The 14,169-nt window shown below is 43.6% G+C and overlaps 1 protein-coding gene across 1 annotated transcript; it reads right to left on the bottom strand.

Annotated features, from left to right (window-relative positions):
* Positions 1 to 5,528: 5,528 nt before the first annotated feature.
* Positions 5,529 to 11,139, bottom strand: LOC117536459. Its single transcript, XM_034201344.1, has 4 exons — positions 10,516 to 11,139; positions 10,198 to 10,354; positions 9,831 to 9,989; positions 5,529 to 9,559 (listed from the first exon to the last, which is right to left on the bottom strand). The coding sequence occupies exons 1-4, from the start codon at positions 11,096 to 11,098 to the stop codon at positions 5,608 to 5,610; spliced, it is 4,851 nt and encodes a 1,616-aa protein (XP_034057235.1). The 5' UTR covers positions 11,099 to 11,139; the 3' UTR covers positions 5,529 to 5,607.
* Positions 11,140 to 14,169: the final 3,030 nt, after the last annotated feature.

Here is a 14,169-nt window from a genome sequence, read left to right as displayed (position 1 = left end):
CTGCAAAGAGGGAGAAAAGGATTTCCTTATTGAAACTTCCGTGAGTCGCGTGGAAAAGAGGACGGACGCCGGCCTCGAGTTGGACATGTTTGTACGCGAGGCAGAGCGCGTGGGACTCGTGAGTAAACAAGAGGAAAAATGAATGAGTCATGCTTGTTGTGATTTAATCAATGGATGCATACGCAAATGAAGATATGAGCCAAACGTGTCAAAGGTTATGGATGGAATGATTAAGCGCTTCATCAAAGAAATAAGGATGTCTGTGCAAGCCAGCTTTACGCACGCTGCGGAGAACAGCGTGATGGATTAACGCAGACGCAATCTGATCAAAGATATTGAATACAATTAAAAGCAACTCTCAAGTAAAAATGACTGAACCTAAAACTGCCATTGAGGCAGAGGATCTTTTAAATCCCTCACGGCCACACGCAGAGGGAAACTTGGAGTGTGCACAAGAAAACTAAATGAAACTAAAGCCCTGCTCACTGACGATGGAAATGTTGATGATGTTGATGATTGCATGGATATGTTTAAAACTGCTATGGATGAATTCAATAAAGTGCATCATTCTCTCCAACAACTCTTATCTGAAGAAGAAAAGGACATTGATGCAACGGACTGGTATGAACCCAGAATTATGAACTTTAATTACTTTGCAAAGGAAGTTAAAGCATGGAGAAGAGAACGTATTGCACAACTACAAGTTGATCCACTTGACAGTATCTCCAATGCCTCCAAAAGGACTTCAACATCAAGGGCCTCATCTGCTGCTAAGTTAGCATCAGCAGAAAGGGCAGCTTTGGAGGCTAAGTGTGCTGCTTTAAAGCACATGCATGCACTGCGACTGGAGGAAACCATTCTCAAATCAAAGATGGAAAAGGTGGAGATGGAATCACAGATTGCAGCAGCAGATGCCAAAATGAGGGTACTTCTCAGCCCACATGAGGATGATCATCTTGGGGATGCTATGAATGCTTATTTAGATGAAGAAGGTAAACTGGAAAATGTGGAGCAAACGTATACAGACACTTCTGTCTTGGAATTTATTGAAGTAGCTGCTGTACCTAAAACTCCACTACATAGAACAATTGTGGATTTCCATAAAAGATCTCGGCAAGCAAATGGGAGATCAAGCCCACAACTGGAAAATCCTGCAATCAACATTTTTACTCAGGAAAACCTCAACACACTGGCACAGAGACAAAAGGACATAGCTGATCTCATGATAATGCAACAAAATCTATCCCTGCTACCTAAGAGAGAGGTGCCTGTGTTTAATGGGGACCCACTCTCTTATCAACCTTTCATGCATGCATTCAGATACCTAATTGAAGAGAAAACTAGTGACTGCCAGGACAGGCTCTACTTTCTTGAACAGTTTACATCAGGTCAAGCCAGAGATCTGATCCGTAGCTGTCTTCACATGGATGCACAAAGAGGATATTCAGAGGCCATGCAACTTTTAAAGAGACATTATGGAAATGAAATGAAAATTGCAAATGCTTATCTGGATAAGGCACTCAACTGGACAGCTATCAAGCCAGATGATGGACAATCTCTTCATGCCTACTCACTATACCTAAGAGAATGCCTTAACGCCATGCAGGACTTGGAGTACATGGATGAGCTAGACGTCACATCAACGTTAAGACTAATTGTATCCAAGCTACCATATAAGCTCAGGGAAAGATGGCGCACAACAGCGTATGAAGAATTTCAAAAGAAGAACATCAGGGCTAGATTCAAACATCTGGTCGAATTCACCGAAAAGCATTCTGACATATTATTACACCCAGTGTTTGGAGAAATTAAAGACTCAAATCCCACTAAAAGGATAATCACCAACAATAGGACAACTGACCTCAGAACACCTAAAAGGAGCAGTAACTTTGCCACGGCTGTCGCTGCAACTGAACATCATGACACCAAGCTATAGGCATTTAAGGTGCAGCAACCCACCTACATCAAAGCTGCCCCTGCAACCCTATGTAGTTTCTGTCAAGGCAGGCATGCAGTAGTGGACTGCTTAAAACTAAAATCAGAGCCTCACGACCAAAAGGTTAATTATCTAAAGACAAATGGTTACTGTTTTGGTTGCCTTAAGAAGGGTCACATGAGCAAAGACTGTACATTGAAGCTAAACTGTCTAACATGCCAAAGGAAACATCCAACACTGCTGCATAGTGATGATTTAAATTCAAAACAAGTCACCCTGCAAAACAGTAGAACAGAACCAAAGCGAGTGTCCATCAACAGTGCGAAGGTATCAGCTGATCAGTCAACAGGGGCCGGTGAGGATTGTGCTCTTGCTATTGTTCCGGTGCAAGTTAAAGCAGCAAAAGGAAGCAAGTATATTCAAACCTACGCCTTTCTTGACCCTGGGAGCACGGCCACATTCTGTACTGAAAACCTAATGAACCAACTGAATACTAAAGGACGAAAGACTGAAATTCTACTCCGTACAATGGGACAAAAAAGGAATGCAAAAAGCTATGAAATCACAGGTCTGGAAATAGGAAACATAGATGGAGGACAATTTATCAACTTGCCCAAAGTGTATACACAAACTAAGATTCCTGTCTCAACGGAAAACCTTCTCACACACTCCGATCTTGAAAAATGGCCTCATCTCAGTCAGATCCAAATCAAGGAAATTGATGCAGACATTGAAATGCTGATAGGGATGAATGTTCCCAAAGCCTTGGAACTCTGGGATATAATCCACAGTCAGGGTAATGGACCATATGCAGTGAAGACAATGTTTGGATGGGTGGTCAATGGGCCCCTCAAATCTCACACTGCTTTGGATACTTCTGAAACAAGGTCAGCAACCGTCAATAGAATTTCACTGGATAATCTGAGGGACCAGCTAGTCTCACAGTACAACCAGGATTTCCCTGAAAAGGAATATGAGGAAAAAAGAGAGATGTCATGTGAGGACAGGAAATTCATGGACTTGGCTGAAAGTTCAATAATCATCAAAAACGGACATTACAACTTACCTCTACCCTTCCGTGATAAGGACTTGGCCCTGCCTAACAATTACAACATGGCACTACATCGCACAGCCAACCTTGCTGGGAAATTCAAGAGGGATTCAGTTTACGCTGAAGAATATAAAGTCTTCATGGAAAAGGTACTGGACAAGGGCTATGCCGAAAAGGTTCCACAAGATCAACTTCAAAGATCAGACGGCAGGCTCTGGTACATACCGCATCATGGGGTTTACCATAAAAGAAAGAAGAAACTCAGGGTTGTATTTGACTGTTCATCTTCATTTAAAGGAAAGTCCCTTAATGCTGCACTCCTCCAAGGTCCGGACTTGACTAATCCCCTTCTAGGCGTCTTGCTTCGTTTCCGTCAGGAGAAAATTGCAATAATGGCTGACATTGAAGCAATGTACTACCAAGTACAAGTACAGGAAGACCACCGTGACTATCTCAGGTTTTTGTGGTGGCCTCAAGGAGACATCAGCAAACCACTGGAGGTCTATCGGATGAATGTGCATCTCTTTGGTGCAGTATCATCCCCAAGCATAGCCAGCTTTGCCTTGCAACAAGTGTCAAGAGACAATATCAGTAAATACAGCACGGAAGTACTGGAAACCATTCAGCGCAGCTTCTATGTGGATGATTGTCTCAAATCTGTGGCTTCTACAACTCAAGCTATCGACCTTACCAAGGATCTAATGAAGGCATGTGCCGAAGGAGGATTTACTCTTACCAAATGGGTGAGTAATAGCCAAGACGTGCTTAGAACCATCCCTGAAGTGCACAGAGCTAAACCAGTGGAGCAACTAGATCTGGACAACGAAAAAACACCTCTAGAAAGAGTTCTAGGCATCCAGTGGAATATTGTGAGAGATACATTTACCTTCACTGCTGCCATCAAACACAGAGTTCCTACAAGAAGAACAGTTCTTTCTATTGTCAGTTCTATTTACGACCCCCTCGGTTTCCTTTCACCATTCATCCTCAAGGCGAAGCAAATCCTTAGAGGACTCTGCATTGATAAGTGTGGATGGGATGAAGTTATCCCAGAACACCTTTCAAAGTCATGGCAAAGATGGATAGCAGAACTAGATCAGCTGGGCAGATTTGAAGTGAACAGGTGCATTAAGCCTGAACATGTTGGACTCATAAGGACTGCTGAGCTGCATCACTTCTGTGACGCAAGTGAAAAAGGGCATGGCACTGCAAGCTACATTAGATTCACGAACCACAAAGGAGATACTCATGTGTCATTCATTCTCGGGAAATCCAGAGTCAATCCTCTGAAGCAAATCACCATTTAGGCCATAAGGTGAACCCTGTTATCGTTTCAACCCGCTCCACAGAAGTGAAACTACACAATCTTTAGTTCATAAAAAAGAACGAGTCATGCTTATCCACCAAAAAAAATATCGTCGCTAAAATTCCTGCCAATTCTTCTAGGCACGTAATTATTGGCTGAACTAGTCCCTTCGAAGCGTAATAATATCTTGGTCCAAAGTCGTGCCACGGTTCGTCACGTGATCGTGCTACACCAATTGGGTAGCTGCATATTGTCAACAGAAGTGAAAGATGGCGGCCGCCATGGTTACGCTAAACCAGACCAAATGGATTCTAAACAGTGCTGTATGCTTGTTTTATGTCATGTTTTGTCATATGTCTTAATACATCACTAAGTCCGAGGTATTTGCGTTATATACGCGGTATTTGTGAGAGGTTTTACTATCTGGGAACAGAGTTGACCATCGAATCAACATTGACTAGCAGCGTTTATCAGCCAACTCCAGCTACAAACAATTTCCCCACGGGGATTAATAAAGTATATCAAACTCATATTTATCAAACTATCATTCCTGGACTGCCATGTTCACATCGCTAGGTTCATTGGGATTATTCCATTAGACTGAGGACTTTTTGTCTGTCTGTTGTTATCCTGTACACGTTAAATGCACTCTTAAAATAAACATGACTTGATTTCTGCGTCCAAGAAGAAGGTTAACTTGTTACGTTAAGTAATTTAGATCAATAAAATGCAGTACTTCCAGGCTGAAGACTTTTCTTTTTGTTGCTGCTTTTAATTGAACTATTCATATCTTAGACTGCACTGTAACTTTTATCAATGTATTTTTTCTTTTAATGTTTCTTTTATTAGCTTTTCTTTTGAATGACTGATTTTAAATGCCATTTTCTTAATGTCTTTAATTTTTTGTAAAACACTTTGAATTGCCTTGTGTTGAAAAGTGCTATATAAATAAACTTGCCTTGCCTTACTTATACCAATGTCCATTGATTCATTTATTTACTCATTCATCCCTCCACAAATGAAAACAACACTGATGAACCATAAAAACGAGATTTATTACAAATATAAAAGGTATGACATAGAAAACAGTAGAAGGACATGTAATGTAGTATAATTGATTGGTGTCAGGCTGGGCGGAGCGGCTGATTGGTGCTGTGATTGCCTCAGCTGGTTAAAAGAGTCCTGCTGATTATACTCTGTTCTAGTACCAAAAACAAATGTATCTATGAGTGATGTGTGAGCGCGTCGGCCAGGCACTAAAACCAAAAGAACAGAAAAGAGCTTAAGAAAGATGGAAAGAAGGCTCTTTTATTCCTATTCCTCACTGTCAGTGTCAGGGCAGTCATCGTTCTCTTCCTCTGTTTCTTTTTTATTTGCACAATTTGAGCAACGACATAAGTCTGTGCAACAGAGTCCTGCAGAGAAGCATGAACATCTGCCTTTCTCACAGGCAGACTCTTTGCAGCTGCAGTGTATCACATGCAACACACTGTCAGGGGCAGGATTTCTTGTCATCCAGGTGACGTGTAAGTTCCCATCCTCTATTTCCCAACCATATCCAGCAGGTGATGGAGCATTCATTTCTCTTTTGAGACAGGACCTCATTATTGCTGCCTGGTAATTTGCCCTTTTGCAGTGCTGATGGAGGGCATCATGAGTAGGGGGAATGCTTAATTCTGGCAAGGCCGATGATGCCATACAGAAAGCCTTGTACCTAGCATCATTTACATGTTCGGCTGCTGGCTGATCATACAGGTGACATACATACCGGCAAAGAAGTGCAAATGTTGATTGCTCCAAGTCAAAGTTAGTACCTAAACTTCTGAAAGCCTTAAGGTAGTCATCTTTCTCACATGCAACAGCAAATGACTTTCTTTTGCCTTTGCCATAGAAAGCGCTTGTGGAGTCACACCCAGAGAACGTGTGAATTCCAATCAAGGCTGAACACACACTGGTTCCGAGAGCTGATGACACCATGGCAATGTCAATGATCCGTGTCCTGTTGCCAGTCCCTGTGAACACATATAAGCTGCATGGCAAATCTGCCTGCAGACTTACAGCAATGACTGCCACATCAGTGTCCGAGCTCTTGATGATGACAGCTTTGTGCTCCTGTGCAGCATGTTGGGCATGTAAAAACACCCGTGTGTCACATTCCTCATGATCACACTGCAGGTCTTCAACAACATCAACAGACTGTACACCCTCCATGACAGTTACACAGTGGCATTGATTTTGATGGGCAATGTACAAGCTGAGGTTTTTACCCACTGTTGTGAGGTCTGCATGTGTCCATGCCACATAAAGGAATTCGGCCAGTGCTTCCTTATTTTTTCCGTCAGAGAGAAACTTCTTCCACTGGGTTGGAGTTCTCTGATCTGGGCTGAAGATTGTTATTAGTTGTGACCCTGCATCAGCTCTACGGGACCGTTCTAGGCTTTTGATGCTGATGGGTGGATACCGGTCAGTGACAAAATCAATGCGTGTACACTTGTGATGCAAAGCAAGTTGGAGTATGCTCTGCAGTATGGTCTCTGCAAGCTCTCCAAATGTTGCTGGTCTGGATGGCATGGCCTGCATGACTGCCATGCCATCAAAAAGAATGGCACCACCTATTGGAACTTTGTCAACCAAGCACTCTCCACCTTTGCTCTGCAATAGATCCATGAGAGCTGATTTGTTTGTTTTGGCAAGTGAACCATCAGCACTTGCTAATGGATATGACACAGTTCCCAAGGAATATGACAGAATTTCCCTCATTTCAATTTTCCTGCTCTGGCCAAGGATGAGGAGCCTGGAAAATAACTTCTTGTCAGCACGCAAAATCACTTCCTTGCCTGCTGCAGATTTTTTGGGGGGCTTTTTCTGATCACTGAGAGTCTTGAGTTTTTGTGATATTATGGGGGCAAATATGTCAACTGTTTTGGATAACAGTCTCTGCTCCATAAACTCCTTTACAGCATTTTCACCCTTTTCTGAGGCAACAAGCAAATCCTTTGTGATTTCTCCTGTTGCTACTCTTCCAGAGCTAAGACACACAATGCCGTCTTGGTGTACATCAAAAGGGTTGAGCATGGAATCAATAGTGTCCAAGATTCTACTCACAGCCTTTGCATCAGCAGAGATGCGTGTCTTGTCCAGGTCTTTTCTTGTCCGTAGCTCAGGAGATATCCCTGCCATTGATTCACACTGTCTTGCTATCGCGGCTCTTTCATGCTGTGACAGTATCCAGCGATACACTGCAGACCGATTTTGTGTGATCCCTGTCCAGCCACCTTTGGTCTTGGCATCTCTGTTAAGCGTTTGCTCAATAGCCTGGTCGCAAGCAATGGAGGCAAATCCATGAACACTTTGTCGCTGGACAGTCCACTGGCCTTTCACATTCATGTCACTGTGGCAAGAGGGATGTGTGACAGGCAGATTCATCATTTCCAGCCAGTATGCAGGTAAATATCGAGCGTAATTTACTCTATCGTAGGCAAAAAACCATGGCATCATTAACCGGACGGTTGACAGGTGAAGCTGCCAGTTTGATTCTCGCGTTGCTCTCACAAACAGGAGGAGTAGCTGCATCATGTCAATGTATGAGCTCCAGAAAGCAAATGTTGCATTCTCTGTACTCCTCCTCTGCACAAAGTCTGCATATTTCGAGCACATATTATCAAACCTCTGATCTGCACTCAAAACATCCATCAATCTGTCTGGAAAGGCACATTCCATCTCAGTGATGACATCCATGCACGCAGCTCTCTCTTGGGGTGGCAAGGAGTCCATGAAGGTGATAAACCGGATGCGCTGCAGACTCTCATATAGAAGTTTATGAGCCCTCATGCTGCGATTGTAGTGATGGCCATTGAGTACCCCATTGATGGATCCTGGGGCAACAACTTCAGATTCAATGAGGATATCTTGCAGTCCTGCATCTCCGAACCTTTTGCCTAGAATACTCAGGTAGGACATGCATGTATGGAATTCACCTAGTCTAATCACTAGACGCTTTGTAAACTCAACATCCTTCCAGCGTATTTGCTGTGCTTTGGCATATATAGCCTGGTCAAACACTAAAACGATATGATCCAGTTCTAGCTGGTCAGCAATCTGGACACTTCGCTTCAGGATAGTGTTGACTGTTGACATCTCTGTTGGTGAGGCTTCAATGACTGGAAGATAATACAATGCGGACTTCTGCAGAGTGTTTTCATCCTGAAGCAGTGTATGGAACCCTGTCCAGCTTGGGATTGTACAACTATCCGTACATGTGGACTTCACAAAAGCATATGCCATTTCAGCTTGTACAGCAAAGTGGGTGTCCATTCTGCATGTCGCTGACTGCACTGGTTGACACAAGTTCTGTGGCCCTTGCCTTTTGGACTGATGGTAAGGTTGTATAGGCATTGGGGGGGGGGCTATGAATGAGGTAACTCCCTTTCTCAGTGGCTGTCTGATTGCTGTGGACATAGGCTCGCCGGGCACACTCTGGAGCATAATTCCATTTGTATGGTGAGTAGTTCCACGACCCGATAGTGTCTCCTCACCAAAGTCAATGTTATCCCACACAAGTGTTGTGGGTGTCCGCTTTGAGAATCCCTTCGGTATTTTGTCTCTGCCTTCTACTAGTGTCAGTTGGGCAAGGCTAGTGTCTAGACTCAAAACTGTGTCCCATGATGCACAATGTCCCAGTCTGTTAAGCAGTGATACAATGCGTGATGATCCAGTTAAATGTCGAACAGTTAAACCTAAAGCCAAGGACTTGGGTGTCTGCTTGCGGCCCTTGGAAGCAAGGTACACAATGTCTTGACAAACAGACAACACTTTCAAATGTACGTCATCATCAATGTTGACATAATGATCCAGTGTTGGCTCCTCAGTGGAACCTATAATCCAGCTGAGCAGATTGTATAGTCCAATGGGGACAACAGTTTGAGATTCAGTGACATTTACATTTTCAGAAGTGGGAGGCCATGGGCATGACATGCCAGGAGTGTCACTAAGCAGTCTTTTCAAAAACAACGCTGCTGTATACAGTGTCCTTGTGTCCTCATGTGTTGTTTGGCACTTTGTTCTCCCTGTTTCATTGTCGCTGTCTGTCTGGCTCAATTCACTGGACTGTGTTGTTTCCGTACCGGATGGATCTGGTAGCATGTCCACGAGTGCATCCTTTGACAGAGTCTCAGCAAAAACCAGTTCGCAGACGTTGCGCTTGGTGGGCATGTGAAACGCTAGCTGAGGGAAATCTTGAGCCAGCCTCTTCTTCAACAGATCCTGTCTGTAACACAACAAAACAGTGACAATTACGAGTCACAGGAGTACCATCAAAAGCAGAGTGGTGGAGGTGATACAAGACATTACAGACTAGAACCTATCTGCCATACAGCACATTTAACACCAAAGAAGCCAAATAAAGGCCCACATCATCACAAACAACACTACACACTACACATCATGGGGGTTTCTCCAAACAGGCCTGTCATACACATTTTGTTTAAAGCTGGCCTTGCACATGATAAATAATAATACTTGTATTACATTGCAGTTACCTGTAGTTTGAAGCATCAACACCTTCGTTTGCTTTCACCATGTCAATGAAGGCCTGCCTCAGCTGGCCCATTCTAAGCACCTCATTGTTGACAAGCAGCCTCTGGCGGATGATCCTCTCACAGAACAGCTTGTAACTGGCATCAAACATTGCCTCATCCCTACAACACATGAATGAGAAGTAAATAAATGGATAAATGAATAAGTGTTGTGATTGTGTGCACATATAACAGAAGGAAATTGGATGTTTACTTATAATGTTAAGTATGTGTATGTGTATATATATATATAGCCATCGCCGACACACACCTGGACTTCAGTCTGGTGGTAGTGCAAATAGGTAAAGCAATCCAAGGAGAAATAACTTACTGTTCTGTCTCTGGTTTGTCAGGTCTCAGCAAAAACATGGTGTACTGACTGTAACAGCTTTTGTGGTACCGCACCTCCAGAGCCACACAGTCTTTGTCTTTTATATGTAAAAGAACACTTTGGTCATCTTTCTTCTCAGCAGCTTTCTGCAATTTGCCTAAACGGAAAAAAAGGACAACTCAATGAGTTTGTTGACGTATCTCTCACACATAATTGTACCTTTCAGTTATTCAACCACAGAGAATGTGTGTGTGTGTGTGTGTGTGTGGTGTGTGTGTAGTGTGTGTGGTGTGTGGGTGGGGGAGGGGGTTTGCTTACCTGCTTTTAATGTTTCAGCCTTACACAGTTGATCCCTTTGTCGCTTGCCTGCTTTGATGATCATTTTCTCCTTCATCTTGCATATAATGCACAGGGCAGGAAGGACGGGGCCAGAGCCTGCGATTGGCAGGCCTGACCTTGATCGTAGCTTCTCTGTTTGGCTTCGGTACGTGCTGCGAGACGTCGATGGGATGGGCTCGACCTCAAGGTCCTCCCTAACGTCTTGATCTCCCTCACGTGCGAGCCGTCTTTCCACCTTCGTCATGGCCTTTGTGTCGGTAAACCTTATGTAGCATATGTGGTGGAAGCCAGCGTCCTCAGGAATATCTTCGAACTCGAAATCAAGACAGTGCTTGTGGTTTTCAGCCACCACGTTCCGAGAGTCTCCCTTCAAGCCGAGCGACCGTTGTAAGCTTGTCCTGTACGTATTCCATCTTGTATTGGTAAAACAATCAACCTTTTCGTGCTTCACAGACGTAATATGCATGTAACAATGTTTGTGTGTTGACAATTTTGACTTTTTGAGACTTTCTGGTGCGTTTTCCTCGTCTCCGCTACTCGATGAAACCATGGCGGCCGCCATCTTTCACTTCTGTTGACAATATGCAGCTACCCAATTGGTGTAGCACGATCACGTGATGAACCGTGGCACGACTTTGGACCAAGATATTATTACGCTTCGAAGGGAATAGTTCAGCCAATAATTACGTGCCTAGAAGAATTGGCAGGAATTTTAGCGACGAAATTTTTTTTGGTGGATAAGCATGAATCGTTCTTTTTTATGAACTAAAGATTGTGTAGTTTCACTTCTGTGGAGCGGGATTTCTTTTCTAAAGGACTTTTCGAGGTTCACCTTGCGGCCTAATTCCCAGACTGGAGCTCGCAGCTGCTACACTTGCTGTAAAAGTTGACAGGATGTTACAGAAGGAACTAAACATGAAACTACAGAAATCAACCTTCTGGACAGATAGTACATCAGTACTAAAATACATCCACAACCAAACAAAAAGATTCCATACCTACGTTGCTAATAGGATAGCTGTGATTCACAACTTGTCCCAAGAAAGCCAATGGAGGCATGTAAGTTCCAAGGACAATCCAGCAGACTTTGCATCACGTGGATTGAATATTGAACCATTCTTGGAGTCCACAAGATGGTTGAATGGCCCTGACTTCCTTTCAAAGGAGGAAAGTGAATGGCCGGAAGTGCCAAAGGATCTTGGCCACATCCTCCTTAATGATCCAGAGATCAAAAAGGACATCTCTGTTAACAGCTTGAAAATAAATAACTGTGCAACCACCGACCTCATTGAACACTACTCCTCTTGGAAAAAACTACAGAGAGCAGTTGGTTGGTTGTTGAAACTCAAAAGACTGCTTCAATCCAAAAGAGCTAAAGCACCAGTGACCCGCTCCAAAACTGCAGAAAGACAACAAGGACTATCTATGGAGGATTTGGAGGAAGCAGAGAAATCCATCATTCACTATGAACAAGAGCGCTACTTTGAATCTGAGCTGATGCTGCTAAGGAAAGGAAAAGATGTTAAAGCTGACAGCCCCTTACGCAAAGTTGATCCTATTCTGGATGAAGGTATCCTACGGATTGGAGGACGCATAAGTAAATCTGCTATGCCAGTACATTTGAGAAACCCGATAATCCTTCCAAAAAACTCCCACATATCCAAACTGATTCTACGCGATATTCATCAACAGGTCGGACACTCTGGGAGGAACCACATGCTCTCCAGACTAGGCCAGAAATTCTGGTTACCCTCTGCCAACTCTTCTGCAAGGAAAATAATAAAGGCTTGTGTTTTTTGTAGACGCATGCAAGCTAGAGTTGGAGAACAAAAAATGGCTGACCTACCTGAAGATCGTGTGGCTCCAGACCTTCCACCTTTCTCTCATGTGGGAATTGACTATTTCGGACCCATCGTGGTTAAAAGAGGTCGAGGCCAGGTGAAGCGGTGGGGGGTAATATTCACCTGCCTTGTGAGTCGAGCTATTCATCTGGAGGTGGCGAGTACCCTGGATACTAACTCCTGCATCAACGCCATAAGGCGGTTTTCATGTCGAAGAGGACCAATTCTAACGATCAGAACAGATCGTGGGACCAACTTTGTAGGCGCTCAGAAAGAACTGGAGACTGCTCTAAACCAGCTTGATCACAAAAGGATCCAGAATTCCCTGCTCTCTGAGCAAGTCAGGTAGCTGTTCAATCCCCCATCAGGAGCACACTTTGGAGGAGTGTGGGAAAGACTGATCCGGCTGGTGAAAAAAGTACTCTTTTCAGTTCTTCAACATCAGGTCATGGATGATGAAATGCTACAAACTGCCTTTTGTGAAGTTGAATCTATTCTCAATAACAGACCAATCACAACTGTGTCAGCTGATCCTAATGATTTAGAACCCCTCACGCCAAACCACCTGCTGCAGCTGAAAACCAAACTACTCTTACCACCTGGACTCTTCTGCAAAGATGACCTCTACACCAGAAAGAGATGGAGACAAGTTCAATACATTGCAGACCTCTTCTGGCAGAGGTGGGCTAAAGAATATCTGCCACTCATGCAGCAAAGGCAAAAGTGGGTCAACACTAGAAGGAATCTTCAACCCAATGATATTGTGGTCATCGTCGATGAAACGGCACCAAGGAACTCGTGGCCCCTCGGCCGTGTGGTTAAAACCCTGCCCGGACCCAAAGGTCTGGTCAGAAGTGTGTTAGTTCAGACCAACACTAACATCCTGCAAAGGCCCATTAGTAAGCTCTGTCTACTCCTGGAAGCCAACTGAGCCAAGAGCTAGCCAATGCCCTACCCCTATCCCCTGCACACACACATACTGTCTTTCTTACATCTTTCCATACACAAACCTCTCCATTTCAAACTACACTGATACCCTTTGACTATTGTCTCCTGCCTCAGGGACAGTGACTGGTGAAACCACCAAAGACACTGATGCAGCATGAACCTTGGGGGGGATCTAAGTGGGGGCTAATTGAAATGACTTGTTGAATGTATATATGCATATTAGTAGATTTTGTATGATAAACAAAAATGTAATTAGATATTTTGCGTAGTCTCAAATATTTAAAGGTGTTACCTGGCTCCATAGAATGTTTTGTTGTAATTGATTTGCTATTGCATCACAATTAGGGGCCGGTATGATGAAGCCATATCTAGGAGCTTATATTATTTAATAGTTATCCATTTATTTTATTGTTCTTTTTTGTTTATAGTAAATCTTCCTTTTAATTCTTATTTAAGTTGATCAAATAAGTTGTACCATGCCTCTGTTTTGTAAAGACAGCCTTTGGGCACCGGGGGAGGGGAGACCGGCTCATTATAAATATGGGAAACAGGTGGTAGTGAGCGGCGCACCCGGTAGGCTTATGGTTTTTTACCATCGGGTAAGAAGGAAGAGAAATGCTTGATGTGTTGACAATAAATTGCACTGAAACGACTTTTGCTCGGACCTTGATTTTTACCCATGCGTAAGATTCGCTGACGGGTGCCTCAGCGGCACTTTGCGTTATATTTCTTTCTTATATTTTTATGATTTTGGCCGCTATAATAGCGGATAACACCCGTTTCGTCTCCGTGTGGACGGGGCCTAAGTGGTAATGTGTGTGTTTGGCTGCATTGTGGATGTTGA

Source organism: Gymnodraco acuticeps, unplaced genomic scaffold (assembly GCF_902827175.1).
Source record: "Gymnodraco acuticeps unplaced genomic scaffold, fGymAcu1.1, whole genome shotgun sequence".
Lineage (NCBI taxonomy): Eukaryota > Metazoa > Chordata > Actinopteri > Perciformes > Bathydraconidae > Gymnodraco > Gymnodraco acuticeps.
The sequence above is the reverse complement of the archived record's forward strand: the minus strand, read 5'-3'. Positions and strand labels throughout refer to the sequence as shown.

What these genes read in the sequence shown, in the direction of transcription:
- LOC117536459 (XM_034201344.1), bottom strand. Translation starts at nt 11,098, where the DNA reads ATGGCGGCCGCCATGGTTTCATCGAGTAGCGGAGACGAGGAAAACGCA. An exon ending in GGCTGAAACATTAAAAGCAG is followed by an intron (nt 10,355 to 10,515) that starts GTAAGCAAACCC and finishes TTTTCCGTTTAG; the next exon opens with GCAAATTGCAGAAAGCTGCT. An exon ending in GTTGATGCTTCAAACTACAG is followed by an intron (nt 9,560 to 9,830) that starts GTAACTGCAATG and finishes GTTGTGTTACAG; the next exon opens with ACAGGATCTGTTGAAGAAGA.